This window comes from Ursus americanus, chromosome 12, assembly GCF_024610735.1.
Source record: "Ursus americanus isolate L20-20 chromosome 12, mUrsAme1.1.p, whole genome shotgun sequence".
Lineage (NCBI taxonomy): Eukaryota > Metazoa > Chordata > Mammalia > Carnivora > Ursidae > Ursus > Ursus americanus.
The window spans coordinates 57656110-57673407 of NC_142138.1; the positions used below are offsets into that span (position 1 = coordinate 57656110).

The window sequence follows — 17298 nt, forward strand, 5'->3', positions numbered from 1 at the left end:
ATATACATTTGTCCTTTTCTTCCTCTCCTCGCTGTTAGTTCTCCATGAAATTAATTTTTCAAGTAAGTATTTTTCTAGACACAAATGTGCATGAGGAAAAGACTCTGATAGTAGGTCAGTACAAGAGGCTGTGGAGTCTCAAACAGCCATATAACAAGAAACCTTAGAGATACCAACTATCTTAGAGAAATGGATAAATCATGGAAATTGGTGCGCTACTCAAATTTTAGAAGAAACTGAGACATGGTTAAAGACATTCTACCAGAAGTTTAAAAATTAATTAAAATAAGAAATTTATAACTTGCTTTTCAACACCAAAATTCTGTTTCTTTCGATTCCTGATACCACCATCATGGGCCTCCGTGCTATGATATATATGTTACCAGAATACCAGAGGGTATGAGCTGTGGCCCTGGCCCCTTGTTCAGACAGAGGGACACAGAGCCGGCAATGCCAAGCCCTGACTCAAGACCTGAGGCCACCCTCAGCGCTCCCTCCTACTGGGAGACCGTCTACACCAGCAGGGAGAAGATGCTGCCGGACTCTGCTTCCACGCCGCCAGTCCCGGCAGGGGCTCCTCCGTGGTAGGGGAAGAGACAACAGATGGGGCTGAAGAACTGCAAGCCCATGGGCGCCACGGTCCTTCAATGCTAACTGTGGGAAAGGACACAGGAACAATACAGTTTGGAGGAGAAATGCCGAGATGTGCAAAGTGCAGTCTTCTGCGGCTACACAGGGGTTTTCCCAAGTATTGTGAGGCTCCCGTCGGAGCACATGGCACTCTCCTTCCTCTTTCTTCTTCTTGCTCATCTTGATGCCAAGCAGCCACCAAACACTAAAAAGGTGTCTATCTTCCTATTATGGAAGAAGGCGGTCACTAGATGTTCCCAGTTCTAAAGCAAAACCAAACCAATCAGAACTTCCCGAAAGTCTGTACAGCGAACATGCGTTTTCTGCAACGGAGGTTGGAGACCATTTCAGAAAATAACAACATTCAGTGTTTAAACCCCTAAAATCCCCATCTTCTTCTTGCTACACTGAGTTAACAGACTCAAAATACTACTTACCCCAGTGCCATCGCCAACCCAGGACAAGGATACTGAGACACTGAGATCATCAAACACATGCTATAAGGGAAAAAAAAAAAATTCATTTAGAAATGACATCTGTCTTTCGAACTCTGTCTTCCTTAAATAATTCAGAACACTATTACTTTCAAAGTAATTAAGTTCATAATTATAAGGGGGGTATGAATTCCCAGAAAAATCTGGGAGAGCCGGGATTGAACTACTTAACCCAAATTACAAATAACCTGGACATTTTAATTCTCCTTTATATGAAGTAAGCCAAGCAGATGAGTTTTCTTACTGCACAGATGGGGGGATGGAATAATCTAATTGCTTTCTCCAACAGAACTAAATATACAGATATAGAAAGTATTCTTAGGATGCTTTAAAACAAGAGATCACAGCCCACATTGACAGATATAATTGTAACCCAATCGGCATAATTTGAATTCTTCTAGGCAGCCTTCACAGTATAGCCGAGTAGTTAATAGCTGGATTCCTTTTGCTCCTAGGCTAACTCACTCAAAATGGCAAGGGGCAGAAGCAAGAGCCAATGCCCTGTTTCACCTTTAAATAGTGATGATGGGGGCACCTGGGTGGCTCAGTCCATTAAGTGTTTGACTCTTGACTTTGGCTCAGGTCACGAACTCAGAGTTGTGAGACTGAGCCCCGTGTCAGGCTCTTTGCTCAGTGCGGAGTCTGCTTGTGATTCTCTCCCCCCCTCTCCCTCTGCTCCTCCCCCTACTCTCTCTCTAAAATAACGAATAAAATAAATCTTTAAAAATAAATAAATACATAGTGGTGATGATCATGAATTATGATAGAAGAACAGTCCTAACAGTTGTGGTAAGAGTGAAGAAAAAGAAAAGGGAAAGCTGGTATATTATATCCAAGATATGGTAAGCATGTTGGAATGTAGCTATAATCATCATCATTTAGGGTTGGTTTTCAAATGTGTTCTCTATTTATAAAATAATACATATCCATCATAGAAAATGTAGGCAAGAATGGGGAGGTATGATAAAGAAAAAAATTATTTATAATCCTATCACATGGAGATATTCAAGGCTAACATTATGGGTATGGTCTTCTTGTCTCTATCATTTTTATTTTATTTTACTTTTTTATTTAAATTCAATTAGCCAACACATAGTACGTCGTTAGTTTTTGGTGTAGCGTTCAGTGATTCATTAGTTGTGTACAACACCCAGTGTCACCACATCACGTGCCCTCCTTAATGCCTATCACACAGTTACTTCATTCCCCTGTCATTTTTTTTAACTGATAAAGAATTCCAAAAAGGCAATACTGGCACTTGGTAAAAATTTCCAACCATACACAAATGTATACAGTTGGTCCTTGAGCAACGTGGGGGGGAAAGAGTACTGACCCCCAGCACAGTAAAACATGTGCGTTTAACTTTCGACTCCCTCAAAACTTAACTACTAACAGGCTACTGTTGACTGGAAACCTTATCGATATCATCATCAGTAGATTAACACATATTTTGTATGTGATATGTACCATATACTGTATTCTTGCAATAAAGTAAACTAGAGAAATAAAATGTTATAAAGAAAATCATAAAGAAGAAAAAATACATTTACAGTAACGCGCTGTATTTATATAAAAAAAAACACAACAAAACAACTACGTGTAAGTGGACCCATGCAGTTCAAACCCGTGTTGCTCACAGGTCAAATATATAACAGAAAGCGAAGAGCTTTCCTCCTCCCCCACCACGTGCCCCACCCCCTCAAGCCCCACCCCCCCCAGCAGTGAATAGTTTAGTACGCGCTTCTGCTAAATGTTGACGAGTATGCTTTTCACTTATAAAGACTTATTCTATCTTCTTCAGTTTTTTAATCTGAAGCGTGGCCTGCCTCTCCAAGTATGAGCAGCTCCTTAGAAGCAGAGGCTATAACCTTACGCTTCTTGGTATTCCTTGTGCCTGACATGCTACTTTACACCCTCAATAAGCATTTGTTGAAAATGATTATACATCCTTCCCAAACCACAAACTCAGTCTCAAAATAGAACATGTCTATAAATGGTGGGATGCCAGCCGCTTGGTCACTCGAGCCACTACCCCAAACAGAGAAGTCTGAAGAAATAGGACTCAACACACTAATTGTTTTGTTTATCCTCTCATTCTCTTTCGTGGTCCTCCTGAACGGGTTTCTGAATTCACCTACGCTATCTGCCCCCTGGACTGTGAGGACCTTTGGGATCAGCAGAAGCTCTTGAACAATCGCTGGAAATGGTACAATCAGTGCCTCACGCGGGCTTGCTCGCTAAATGCTGGTTAACTCTCAAACGCTCAGGCGGCGCGTCCCACAGCCTCTGCGGGACAGAAAGGCCATTCATACACGGAAGCCGGCTAGGCATCTGAGGAAAAGTAGGGCTGCTAGAGACATCTGGAACCAGCAGCTTAAAAACCGACACAGCAACGTGTCTTGTAAGATACTCCACGCAGAGCAAGACGGCCCGTTCTCTCGAGTGAGGATACAGTGTCTGAAATGACATCAAGGAGCTCCCTGAGGGGCAGGAATAGCCAGAGCTGCCACACGCGCCAGACAGACCACACGGGCTCACAGTCGTCTAAACGCAGGCCATCTTTCCAAGGAAGGCTCTGGTCATCACAGCTGACTAGGATGAAAGAAAAATTCCATCACTGGAGTCCCAGCTATCTTGATCGGGCCACGGTATACTTAGTCTCGAGCCAATCGGGATCTGCAACTCGCTTTTCAGACAAAGCTCTACACGCCTGACCCAGTCCGTGCACACTGGCCTCCCTCACCGTTTCCTGTTGCCCAGTCACAGAAGGAGGAGGGTCGTTAGACATCACTAGCGATATCCAGCTTCACCTGAACAACTCAAAGGATAGCTGGCCTCATTTGTCATCCAAAGAGTTCCTCTGGAAATGCAGGCCAGATTTATTAACTCTAATTGTGGTATTCTGCTACCCTCAGCCCTCCCTCTCTTCCCTTCCCTTCCCAATAGCCAAGTACATTTTACTTTTGAAAACATACAAACGCACTGAAAAAACCCATCTATCTATGGCAAATGCAACTCACGTTTTATATTCCAGTCTTTAACATTCTTATACTTGTGAAAGTAAAAGAAAAAAATGAAACCAGATCTAACAACAGACCAAACCTCAGGTGGAAAGAAAAGGTCATATGGAAAGAAAAATTAACCCTCGTCTAAATGCTATTCTGGTCTTGCCTTAAAAAGCTTTAAAACAAAACAAAACACCAAAAACCCAAGAACTAAAAGGACCAATCCACTGCCAAGGAACCTAACTATGCCCCAGACCAAAGTTTAAGATATTTATAGGAATATAAAAATATCTAGCACTTGAGAAGATAAAATTCACAATGTCCAACGTTCAATCAAAAAAAACCAGGCATGCAAAGCAGCAAGAAAACAGGAACCATAATGAGGAGAAAAATCAATCAAACTGACCCAGAAATAACACAGATAATAGAACGAATAGACAAGGACGTGAAGATAGCTGCAATTATACTCCACAGGTTCAGGAAATTAGAGAGTAGATTGAGCATGCTAAATAAAGGCACAGAACATATGAAACAGACTCAAACTGGACTTCCAGCGATGGGAAGTACAGTGTCTGGGATGAAGATTACCCTGGACAGCATTAACAGGCGAGGAGGCACTACAGAAGAAGACATTAATAGACTCGAAGCCATAGCCATGGAAACTACCCAAGTGAGACACAGCAAAAAAAGAGAGGAAAAATGAACAGAGCATCACTGAGCTACAGAGCTGCAAGTAACCTCATATATATGTAATAGGAGTCTCTGGAAGAGGAGGGGGAAGGGGGCCAGAAAAAAAAATGAAAGAAATAAGAGCCCAGAGTTTCCCAGATTTAATGAAAAGTATAAACCCAGAGAGCCAAGAAGCTCACAAATCCCAAGCTTAAGGAGCACAATGAAAACTACACCAAAGCACACCCTATTCAAAATGTTTAAAATCAGTGATAAAAATCTTAAAAGCACCCAGAAGAAAAAATGACATTGCATACAGAAGAACAAAGAATCATAGCGGACTTCTCCTCAGTCACAGCACAAGCCAGCGGATCGGGATCTTGAAAGGACTAGGGGAAAACTGTAGAGATAAAATTCTATGCCCAGTGAGGGGTGCCTGGGTGGCACAGCGGTTAGGCGTCTGCCTTCGGCTCAGGGCGTGATCCCGGCGTTATGGGATCGAGCCCCACATCAGGCTCCTCCGCTATGAGCCTGCTTCTTCCTCTCCCACTCCCCCTGCTTGTGTTCCCTCTCTCGCTGGCTGTCTCTATCTCTGTCGAATAAATAAATAAAATCTTTAAAAAAAAAAATTCTATGCCCAGTGAAAACAGTGTTTAAATGCAGGCTTTAGAAAAGAAAGGTTCTGTTCTTCTGAACTCGTTCGTTGCCCCTCAGTATTAGATGGCGAGTGTTCCTTTCTGAGAGCCACGAGAGAGGGGCGACACCGGGGTGAGAGATCGGAAAGACAGCCGAAATCTCAACTTGCCATGTAAAACCAGCCTTCCTGCCTCCTAACCATCACAGCTCACGTGATTCCCTCCGAGACGGCATTCTCACAGCACGTACGGATGTTGCTGGTCCTATGACTATTGACGTATCCGGCTCCTGGTTCTTCGATGGCGGGCACCGTGACCTGGCATCACCCCTGAGGCCCAGCACAAGGGCTTGCACGTACTAAGTGCTCCACGAATACCTCCACACGAGTCTATTCACAACCCCCCGCTGCCAACATGACTGCCCTGCGGGTACTCTTCCTTCTAGCGTGGTTACCCACACTTTACTACGTAACGGCTGAACAGGGGTTCTTCCTACGCCCTGCCCGCCAGCCGGAACACTGGTAACAGCAGGACGTGTTCTGGGCGCTCACACACATAATGCTGACCTCCCTCCTTGCCTTCCCACTATAACTGCCATCGCCTCCATGGCCCAAACTGGTAAGGACGCCCTGCATGCATCAGAGTGTTCGGAGACACCGGCCGGGGGTAGACTCTACGGAAGAGAAACGCACACATCTGAGCACAAAGAAGCAATGGTCTGCGTACTGAGATTTAAGCAGGGTTTCCGGGGGTGGGAATAGCCACAGGCAATAGCAAGGTGGCGGAAGGAGGCTGTTGTGCAGGTAAAACAAACATGAAGGTACACGCAAGCCTTCTGAAAAATGTCCAAGGATAACACGAAGAACGTATTAATGTCACCCACCAGTCAAGCGCTGAGTATACGGCAGACGCTATATGTGCTTGTTCAAATGAGCAAGAATTTTAAGATCAGGATAGACAAGTTGTGGTAGGAACAGAAGGAAAATAAAGAAATACAGAAAAGGAAATGTGTACGAGAAGAAAAGTACTTCTGCTTGAATGCCCACAGAAAATGGAGATGAGGCCCCGGGATCACTTCCTCAAACAGGCACGGCTTCCAGTGGCACACACAGCTCAACATAGTTACCCGATAAGTTATGGTTCCATTGTGCTAATCAAAGCAAAGTAAGATGGATAAAAGAAATATGAGCACAGGACAAAGCTGTGTGGCTAGAAAGAACTGAAGGGCAGAATAATCCCTTTAAGAGGAGAAAACCCCAAACCTTCAGCACAGTATTACCAATGAACAGCCTATGATATTAAAATACTGAACATATAAAAACATGTAGACAGGTAGGAGTCAAGGAGTCCAGCCAACACAAGGTATAGGGAATGTCTCCCTCAAGCAGTGCTGCAAAAATGATGTCATGTACTAGCTGTATACACCACAACTGAAATGGAGAAGGTGGGGAGCGCTGAAGCACGTCTTATTTCTGGAAAACCATAGCTGCGTTGCTCCAGTGTAGTATGCCTAAGAGGTAGATTATTTAGCACAGAGAGAACACGATCCGGCCGCTTCATACTGCTAAGCAGCCAGCCAAATGTACAATGCAGAAACAGGTCAAAATTAAGGGAAACCATGAAAAAGTGCTGTTTATGTGATGAACGATCCAAAAGCCAGTATCCAGAGGGGCCACAGAGTAAATACAGTAATTCCGATTACTTAATCATACCCTATGGTAGGAAGCCCAGAAACCAAGCCGTTTAGGACTAGCTATGTAAACATGTCAGCTTGATTCCATCAGGAACAGATGAGCGCGGAACTTGCCACCTCTAGAGAGAGATTTATTATCTCCTGGCACAGTTACTGGCACAGGAATAGACAAGACAGATCAATGGAACAAAACAAAGTCCAAGACTGGGCAAGGTGTATGACCAAGCTAGCATTTCACATTAGTGGTCGAAGTGTTGGAAAAACTAGCTATCTGGAAAAAAATAAGCTGGGTCACTAAAACCCTTCTCACTCCCACTCCCAAATAAATTTTACGTACAGCAAAGATTTAAATATAAAAAGTCAAATCTTGAAAATCCTAGAAGTATGAGTAACTATTTTTATAATCTTAAAATGAGAAGACCATTTCAAAAAATGACACAAAAACTGGAACTCCTAACATACTACAGGAATTATTTGGACTACATAAAAAAATTTTAATGGCAAAACACAAAATAGCAAGTTGAAAAAAAAAGGAAAAATTATTTGCAACAAGACGAAGGGTCACTATAGAAAAGAGCTGGTAAGTCCATAAGAAAAAGACAAAGACCTCCAAAGAAAATAGGCAAAAGACACGCAAACAAGCAATTCACAAAGGACAAGGAAATGGCTAATAACATGCGAAAGGCTACTCAATTTCACCGGTAATCCAAAGAACACCAAAGAAAGATCATGTAATGACATTTCCACCTTCCAGAAAGGCCTGACAGCACGTATGCAGTGAGGACATGGAGACCAGGCACCTGTGTGCACTGTGGGTGGGAGCGTATCGACTGCTACCGCTCTGCTGGAGAGTTGCTCAGCGATGTGAATCAGAACTGAAAATGCCCACGCCATGTGACCCAGCAATCCCACCCTTAGGGACTTATCGCAGGGGGGTAATTACACACCTTGACAAAGGATGTTTGTACCTGGATGCTCGTTGCAGCTAACAACCACGGAGCGCTACCTACAGGCCATCTACTGTGCGAAGGCAACTTGACACACTATCATTTAATCCACAGAACAACGCCATAAGAGATCGCTCTCTTTGTGTACTCCAGGTGAAGGATTAAAGCTTTGTGAAATAGGCTACGACGTGCAATAAAGCATACAGGGCGCTGCTGAAAACGTTTCAGGTATTCATTGACGCTGGAGGATAGCCCCAATGTGCTGCCTAAAAGGCAAGTTATAGAGTAGTATGCAAAATCCTGTGTGGGTCCTTGTGGTTAAAAGCTACCTGGAGGGACGTCCTTCAGAAAATCAACAGCAACTGTCTCTAAATGGTAGAATTTACGCGGATACTTTTTCTTCTTTATCGTTTTTCTGGACTGACTGACTTATTCCCCACCCCACCTCCAACAAGCAGGAATCATGTTTAAAAATAAAACTATAGAAGTTTTATTTTGGAAAAAGGATATATAAAAGAGTGGTACAAAAAGCATACATAGACCATGTCAGTTTATTCTATTATACTGGCTAACGGGATGCAACAGAAGGTTACAGGACAGGTCGGAGAGCCCCACTCCTCCCAGCCACACTAACACGGGTGGTCTCGATTTAAGGTAGACATCCCGATACCACATCCCAACGTTATTATTCACTGATACACTCCCAGTCTTCCGTTCATCACCTGTTGAACGGTGATTTCTAATGTCCCAGATGGCACTGACAGCCATTTGCTGCCCCCAGTAGGGAAGCTCTGGGCAGCAGGGAATCATTGGCTGGCATTTACAACCAAATTGGTTTTCAGGGACTCATTATGTTAGGAAGTAGGGGACAGCTTGTACTACCTTCTCTGAAATACACCCACCTTGACAGCTGATGGTAAGATTTACCCATGCATTTATTGCCTACCATTTTAAAGTCTGAGGTCCACACAGTTTAGAGCCCATGAATGAACACAAACGTTCATTTCTGTGGTCCTGTGGCCAATCGCTAACTCCATCTGGAAGAAGAGAAAGGCCACAAAAACACAACATTCTTCACGGGGATAACTTCGTCTTCACATCTAATTAAACCAGAAGCCTAATTAAACTACTGTTGCTACAGCTCAGAGAACTTAGAGTTGGTCCTGAGAGTCACCGTAGCTTGGAGAGAAAACTTGGTAATGAGAAACTTCTGCCTGTCTGAGCTGCACGCCTGATCGAAAGTAAACTACTGAAAGACCCGACACTGGCACAATCAAACGTGGGTCAGTTTCACAGGGCTGGCCCTGTGAAAAGCCACTCGCAGATGACCCGACCATCCTGCCATCAGGAACCACTTCTCTGGCTAGTAAACAAGGGAATGAATCCCATGACGGCATCCTTCACACACGTTCCTTCTTCGGACAAGTACCTCTGTGTATCTACCATGCGCCAAGCGCTATTTGGAGCCCTGGGGAAACAGCAGTGAGAGTCCATGTTCTGTGCTCACGGAGCATTTATACCCCAAAACACACTTCCTACAGAAGTCTAAAAATGAAGGCTAACCATGCTAGACCTTTAATCTAGAGACGACAGCCCGGCACAGTGAAAACACAGCTACAAAAGTGGGTGTAAGGCACAGTCCAGTAACTCGCTGGTTGGAAAAACAGGCTCAAATTATTTTCTCTCTTGGGAATCCACTTCCTCAGAAGTAAAACTGAATTGTGCTCCTTCACTCAGTGGAATAATAAGACTCAAATGAAATAACATACAAAGGCAAGGGCCTGGTGATCCCACAGAAGCTGGGGACTTAAGATTCTGGCTTCCAAAGCCCACCTAGGGAACGCAGGGACAGGACACGGTGCTGTGCAGGAGAGGTCTGGGACACAGGCTGGGTGATGTTCTTGCAGGCAGGAAGGAAATCTTCACAGAATTCAGTTCTGTTAAATAAGGCGCTGCTGGGATCATAAAACATGAGCTAAAAATAAGATCACAAATGTTCCAGTTCTCATGGAGACTATTCTTAGAAATGAAAACGCTAAACACAAAACATTACACAAGTTTTCATACCTACTCAATTATTCAGAGTTTTCTGCAAGGCAGGACGATGCAGGGAAGAGCACTGGGCTAACAGTCTGAATTTTATCTCCAGCTCTGCCGAAAGCTGTGGGAACTTGAGCAGTGCAACCTAACTTCACCACCAAGGTGAGGGGGCTGGAATGCCAACATTTCTAGTCCTTATAAGCTCTAAGATTCTATGACTCATCAATAATTTAACCGCTCCGTTTGCTTTTCCACGGCTCTTTGTTTAAAACAAACAAACAGGGGCGCCTGGGTGGCACAGCGGTTGGGCGTCTGCCTTCGGCTCAGGGCGTGATTCCAGCGTTATGGGTTCGAGCCCCACATCAGGCTCCTCCGCTATGAGCCTGCTTCTTCCTCTCCCGCTCCCCCTGCTTGTGTTCCGTCTCTCGCTGGCTGTCTCTATCTCTGTCGAATAAATAAATAAAATCTTTAAAAAACAAACAAACAAAAACCAACTCCGTGACTGGCTCCACAGTACTTCAGTGTTGAAAGGGGAGGGCAACAGCAACCTGCATTAGATAGAAACCCCAAGGACCTGAACACTCACTGGAAAGAAAGCAAGGGAGACCTCTGATGCCAGGATCTACGTGGTAGAAATCTACACGTTCGACCTCTAAGATAAACTTGCAGACCATCCCCTCTGCATCAATTTGCTAAGCTTGTCCGATTGCCTACAATTAGTACTCCATTTTCTTAGTTTACAGAAGAAGCAAATAAAATTTAGGGGCTAGTGTGTCTCAAGACAGGGTCAGCATCAAAAAGAACAGGATATTGCAAGGGGACTATCATTTCTGCAGAACAAAAAAGTGAGCTTCAACGAGCAGACAATGGGCTGTTGGAAGAAAGGGGAGAAAACAGCCCCATATATCCCAACAGGGCATGAATGCCATACCACATTAAAATGATGTGAGTGGTGGCACAGCACAGTTTAATCTCTTCCTAAATGATCCAGGGTCATAGTGTTCACTAAGAAGGCAGAGAAATATTTTAGAAAGATTCCCATTAAATAAAAACAAAAAACCTTTGGCACTTAAAAGGGTGGGCTTAGTTTTTGAAAACTTCACTTTCATGGGATAACTCAATTCTCATTATGCCCAATAAATGAGCCAAATTTCAAAACAGATAGCGTTCACTTTTTACATCTTAGTCCCACTTCAAAGAAAAAGTGATAAGGGCTAGGCCCCCACTGCCAGCCACTGACCCACGGCGGGTGGGGACGAAGCCCTCCCTGCCCCTGCTGCGACCACACCTGCCTGCTTCCAGATCCTTGGGCACACCGAGCGCTTCCCAGCCCCAGGCCTCCGAACATGTGGTCCTCTCTGTGATATTCCTACTGATCAAATTCTATTCATCTTCAAGTCTCAGTTTAAATAATTTCTCAGTGAGTCCTTCCTAATGCGCCCAGACTAAAAGGACCTCTGTCAATTATTCTCCTGTCGTTATTTTTATTCTTTGGGTACCTGTATTTATAACTACGTATTTGTTTAATGTTCATGTTTTCTGCTGGTTCATAAAAATAGGGGTCTTGTCTCCTGTGTTCCACCATCAGTTCCCAGGACTTAGGATCTAGTACAAGGCCCAACATCTAGAAGGTGTGCAATGAGCAGCTGTTGAAGTAAAGAATAACAATAATAGTCGTGAACTTTTCACAGAGCACCTACGATATATAACGTACCACTACTCCCTTAGAGATGCAGGAGCCGGCTCAAAGAGGTTAAGCCATTTGCCCACAGTCACACAGCTGGCAGGTGAAGAGCAAAGAATCAGACCTCTATCTGTCTGATTCCAGACCACACATTGAATGACTGTATGGGGCGGAAGCGGTGAAGGAATAGCACAAGCATGGCCCCTACCTTTAAGAAGATTATAATGTGCGGAATAAAAATGGAATCAATGCAAGTGGGTACAAGACAGACTACTATAGTTAAATGCTAGCTTACATGGCATCGTTAAATGTTGCAGGAGAGTAAAGAAGAAAGCCACCAGAGCTAGAAGGGCGTTCAGACAAAGGGCGTTCAGAAAGCCACATGAACAAAGATGGAGAAGCACGGAGCACATGGTGAGCTCGAGGGCCTGGTGGAAAGGTCACACTAACTGGAACAGAGGGTTAGCACATGCTGGGAAGCGGTGAAACGTTAGCCTGAAGAGCTATGCACGTGAGAAAAGATAATTCCATTAACATTCTGGTCTGCCGTGCTTCCAAGCAAAGTTCCTGAGAAGTACCCATCACATCTCGTCACTATTGCTTCAAACTTCGCAGAGGCTGGTACTCTGCAGAGCTGACCGTGGCGGCTCAGTTCACAAACGAGGGTGCAGCCGGCAAGGTGCCGTTCCAGAGCTGTCAACTTAAAACCACAGTCACTGACTCCAATGAACTAAAGCTCAACGAAGCAGAAGCACCGATTAAATAGTAAGTAGTCTTATTTTTATAATTGTAAATTCTTTAAAACCATAAGTAAACAACAATATATATACTTGAAACTACCAGAACCAAATGACCAGGGATCTGGCGATGGTGCAATTGTTACTTCTTCACCTCCCATAGCTTCAGGAAAGACACTTGGGTTGGATAATATCTCTCTCACTTTATACCCTTGTAGTTCTTAAAATCTCAAGTCCAAGGACATAAGTAGTACATATTTCTTAATCCGGATTTGGTTTCTAGGGTACCCATGATGATTTTCTAGGAATATTACAGCTGGGAAAAACAATTTCAAGTGCATACACAAATATTTGAGCCTCTAACAGGTAATGCATCAGAAGCTTTGTGGAAATAATCATTATAAGATACAATAACAGACGAATTGCACACTAAATCCCACATCTCATTTACTCTTCACAATGACCCTAAGACATAGATATTAGGACACCCATTTTACAGATGAAAAGACCAAGACTCACTGAAATTAATTTGTCCATGATCACCACTGAAGTCTGAATCTAGCCACGTCTGACCTGAGATCATGTTCCCTCCTAACCACTGCCTCAAGGAACTGCCAATCATATTCACGAGTTAAAATTTTGATGTAATCATGAAGGTTAAAAAAAGAACACATAGGCTTCTCACATTTCTGCCAATCTTGACTCACCCTCCCTCTTGCCACCCCCACCCAAGCCTGTCACCCAACCCTGCCAAGTGATAAAACCACTTCATCTCATGTATCTCCTTTTATGCACGTGTTCTTCTGGAGGTGGTATTTATCAGGATCGTTTGGCTGACAATTGGGCCCTGTGGAGTCAGGAGCCAGATCAACAGGCTTATTAAGAAATGACATAAATTACACATATGGCACTCCAAGGTTTTCAAAACATTTTCTCTTCAAAGCCTCTGATAACGCTCCATTCTATATGACGGGAAACTGAGGCTAAGAAAGTCTAACTGAGCTCTGCTGAGGGTTCAATGACCGTAAAGAGCAGAGAATTCACAACTATAGGACTTAAAATTGGGGTCTATAACCTTGCCTTATCCCTAAAGCAAATGCATTGATTTAAAACATCTCTACGGGGGGCGCCTGGGTGGCTCAGTCGGTTAAGCGTCTGCCTTTGGCTCAGGTCATGATCCTGGGGTCCTGGGACTGAGCATCGCATCAAGCCCCCCGCTCAGTGGAGAGTCTGCTTCTCCCTCTGCCTCTGCTGCTCCTCCCTACTTAGGCTCTCACTCTCTCTCTCAAATAAATAAATAAAATCTTAAAAAAAACAAAAAACACAACACTATGAAACACTTCCAAACGTCACACCATGTTGGGACATCTGTGTTCTACTCTCAGTTCTTGGCCCACATACAAAATCATTTAGCCTCATCAGTAAAAGTAAGAGATCTGACCAGCTAATCAGCCTAACAATCTATGATTCAAACTGTTAAGCACGTTATCAGCAAGAATTCAACCTTATCCTGTTCACAAATATTAAGAAAAGATAAATCTGTTCATTGGCTTCACCAGCTTATAGCTCCTGGGTTTCTCACGCCTTGGCTCACATTCTCCTCCAGTAAGGTCCAGAAGTCCAAGAGAGTTCCTTAGAACTCTCAGCACCTCAGGTATAAAAGGTGGTCTGCCCTGCCCTCTATTCTTCAAAACCGCAGCAATGGTCAACCTCTAAATGGTCAACTCTTCTTGGCTCCCCATTTCCACCTCTGGTTTCTCCAGCTCTAGCCTCATGTCTAACACTACCTGTTAAAAGACGTTCCCCAGGAAGTCCCAATGCATAGCTCCCTGCCCAGCCCTCCCCTCTCTTTCCTCCGCCTGCCCCTGCCCAAGACCTACCTTTTTTGACTTCTCCGTGTGTTTTTCTGGAAACCTTAGACATACTCCTCATCAGCTACTTCTACCTCACAGAAACTTTCCATTGACCATTCCCTGAGCACATCCTGGATTTCCCTACCATCCTGCCTTTACAGATCTCCTTAAGAATTACCTCCATGCCTTGATTCTCTCTTCATCCAGGAGGCCTTCCCAGACTACCGCACTGGAGGGGGCACACCTTCTTCAAAAATTCTTCCAAACTTTCATCAAGCCATCTCTGAACACTTAATCCTTAAAGCAGCACCAATGGGGATATCTTTCATGTTTGCCTTGGATGTCCAAAGGCCTGGACTCCACTATATGTAGTTTAGTAAGTGCTTAAATGAACGACATTGACACAATACATTTAACAAAACATTTGGATAAAACTTTCTATTTCACCTTCCAAATAATCCTAAAGCTGCTTCTTTAGGTTAAAAAACTATAATAATGGCCAGAGAAGTTCAGAGACTGTCCACGATCACACAGCTATAAAGCAGCAGAGCCAGGCCTCCAATCTGGGTATTGCGATCTTTCTCTTGAATTTTGTATACAACATCTGAATCCCTCTGACAAACGGTAGGTACCCAACAGACATCTGATTTGAACTATCTGGTCTGGGAAGTATAAAGTTAATCAAAAATTCCCTTCCCAGTTCAATTCTCTTATTCCTTCAGGGTGAGCCTACTGTTGAACCAGACTTGCAAACCGGCGTAAGTACAATATCAGAACTTCGTTTCTTAGAACATACAGGAAGAAAAAACAAAACTCCTCACAAAAGCAAATATGAGAGAGATAGTATTCAAGCCCTAGAAGGAAAAAGAAACATACGTTTTCTTCTGATGAAAAAAATATCAAGCCAATTAATCACTCATACGTTTCTAACTAGCACAGGGCTGAGTATATTAACGGTAAACTGACCACCTATTTTCAAAAACACAAGCAGCCAGGACAAAAAAAAAAATCCCAGTTTGGCAAAGTACTATAGGGAAGGAAAAAAACAAAATTTACTGTTCTGTGTTTACCGGGTTTGCTTCTGGACTATCCAAGCTAGCACCTTTGCTTAGCATTAGATTTTTCAGGCAACAAAGAATGATGAAGTATTACCCAAAAAATAAACAAGTCAAATGTCTTTCATAGTTATATGAAAAAAACCACTCCTGCTATCTTGAAGAACACTCGTATTTCTGTGAAGCAAGCTCTGGAGGTGGTAACAAATTACCCCCAGATGTGAAATCCGGGCTACGTTCAAGTTCAACTGAGAAGCAGAACAGCCGCAATTTGCTTCTAAATTTGGAATCAGCCAATAAACATTTGTGATCACAACCCCTGGCCTCCCCCTCTTCCATATGAATCAGAATTTTTTTAGACATTTTAAATCTAATCCAAAATTTCTCGTGTTGTAGATGAGGAATTGAGAGCCAGATACCAACATGTAAAACAGAAAATAAATTGCATTCACAGAAAACTTTCTCAGCAAAACACTGCAGGCTCTGAATGGAAGATTCGGTTTTTGCTGTGGTTTCCTGAGACTAGGGTTCAGGGCAGAGTGGGGAAAACAGCCTCAATCTTAAAAAAAAAAAAAAAAAAAAAAAACCACAGAAAAAAACCTCCACATGTGCGGCATTCACCCAATAACCTCTATAGGTATGAAGGGTCTGTCACGAAGATTCATTCAACCCAGCTAGCTCAAAGGCACATATGACTAACCCACCTATGACTCCGGTCACTATGAGAACAATAAGAAACCTGTCTAGAACAGCAGAAAATTGACCAGCATGTTCCTCAAGCCCCATTACTCCTCAAACCCACCTACACACAGATCAGTGAGGCTACCTAGACAATGGGAAGAACAAATTTTCACCAAATGTTTTTTAAAAAAATAAAAGATGCCAAAGAAACACTAGTTACAAAGGGATAGGAAGGTAATTGAAAATTTTTTGGAAATTTACAAATGCAATATCTATTTCATAATATTTTTAGAGCAACTATCACAGTGCCTTTTGCAAGAAAAGCTGTATTTTTAATTACATGTTGAATCTGATAGTTTTGTCTGCTGTAATATTAGCTTCTAATCATATAAAACATCTGAGCATTTCTTCAGTCTCAAAACACAGTGCACTTTCTGTAAGGACAGTACTTGAAGGGTGCCTGGGTGGCAAAGTCGGCTGAGCGTCCAGCTCTTGGTTTCAGGTCGGGTCGTGATCTCAGGGTTGTGAGATCAAGTCCCAAGTAGGGCTCCGCACTCAGCGTGGAGTCTGCTTGGCACTTTCTCCCCCTCTCCCTCTGCACCTCCCACTCATGCTCTCCCTGTCCCTGTCTCTCTCTCTCTCTCTCAAATAAATAATCTTAAAAAAAAAAAAAAAAGACAGAACTTGAGGGGTAGAGGTGGGTAGAAAGAGAGGGAGAGGAGCAGACATCACTCCTGCTCCAACCGTTACCACTCAGTGTTAAGCACTGCCCTTCCTGTGAGGATCACACAAGGATAACATGCCAACTAGGACAAAGTTGGGGAGCACAGTCTCTGCAGTCACCCACTGAGAATCCAATGCTTGTTGGCAAGAGCCGATTGGAAATCGGCAGAGTGCAGAAGCTGCTAGGAGCCTCTATGAACCTGACATGAAAGAGCAGATCAAAACACCAGGATGGAGAGCCTGTTATTATTATCATTACAGAAAGAAAATAACCATTAGAAATTGACCAGAACATAAGCCTTCTTCCAATTATTTCCACAAACAGGACACTCAGATTTCTAATTAAAAATCACTATGCACAGAGCCAGATATTTGAGTCAGCAGAGAACTTACCTAATTGTTACACTGCATTCCCTTGAGCCATTCGTCCTGCCTGGATAGCTCTCTACCCT

At 43.4% G+C, this 17298-nt stretch overlaps 1 protein-coding gene across 2 annotated transcripts in view; it reads right to left on the minus strand.

The window, feature by feature from the left end:
* Nucleotides 1-17298, minus strand: part of SORT1 (sortilin 1) — a 61914-nt gene that overhangs the window by 40647 nt on the left and 3969 nt on the right. For both annotated transcript variants that reach the window (XM_045801583.2, XM_045801584.2), the window contains exon 2: nucleotides 1068-1127. In XM_045801583.2, the coding sequence (XP_045657539.2) occupies nucleotides 1068-1127 (60 nt within the window). The remainder of the gene's footprint in view (nucleotides 1-1067; nucleotides 1128-17298) is intronic.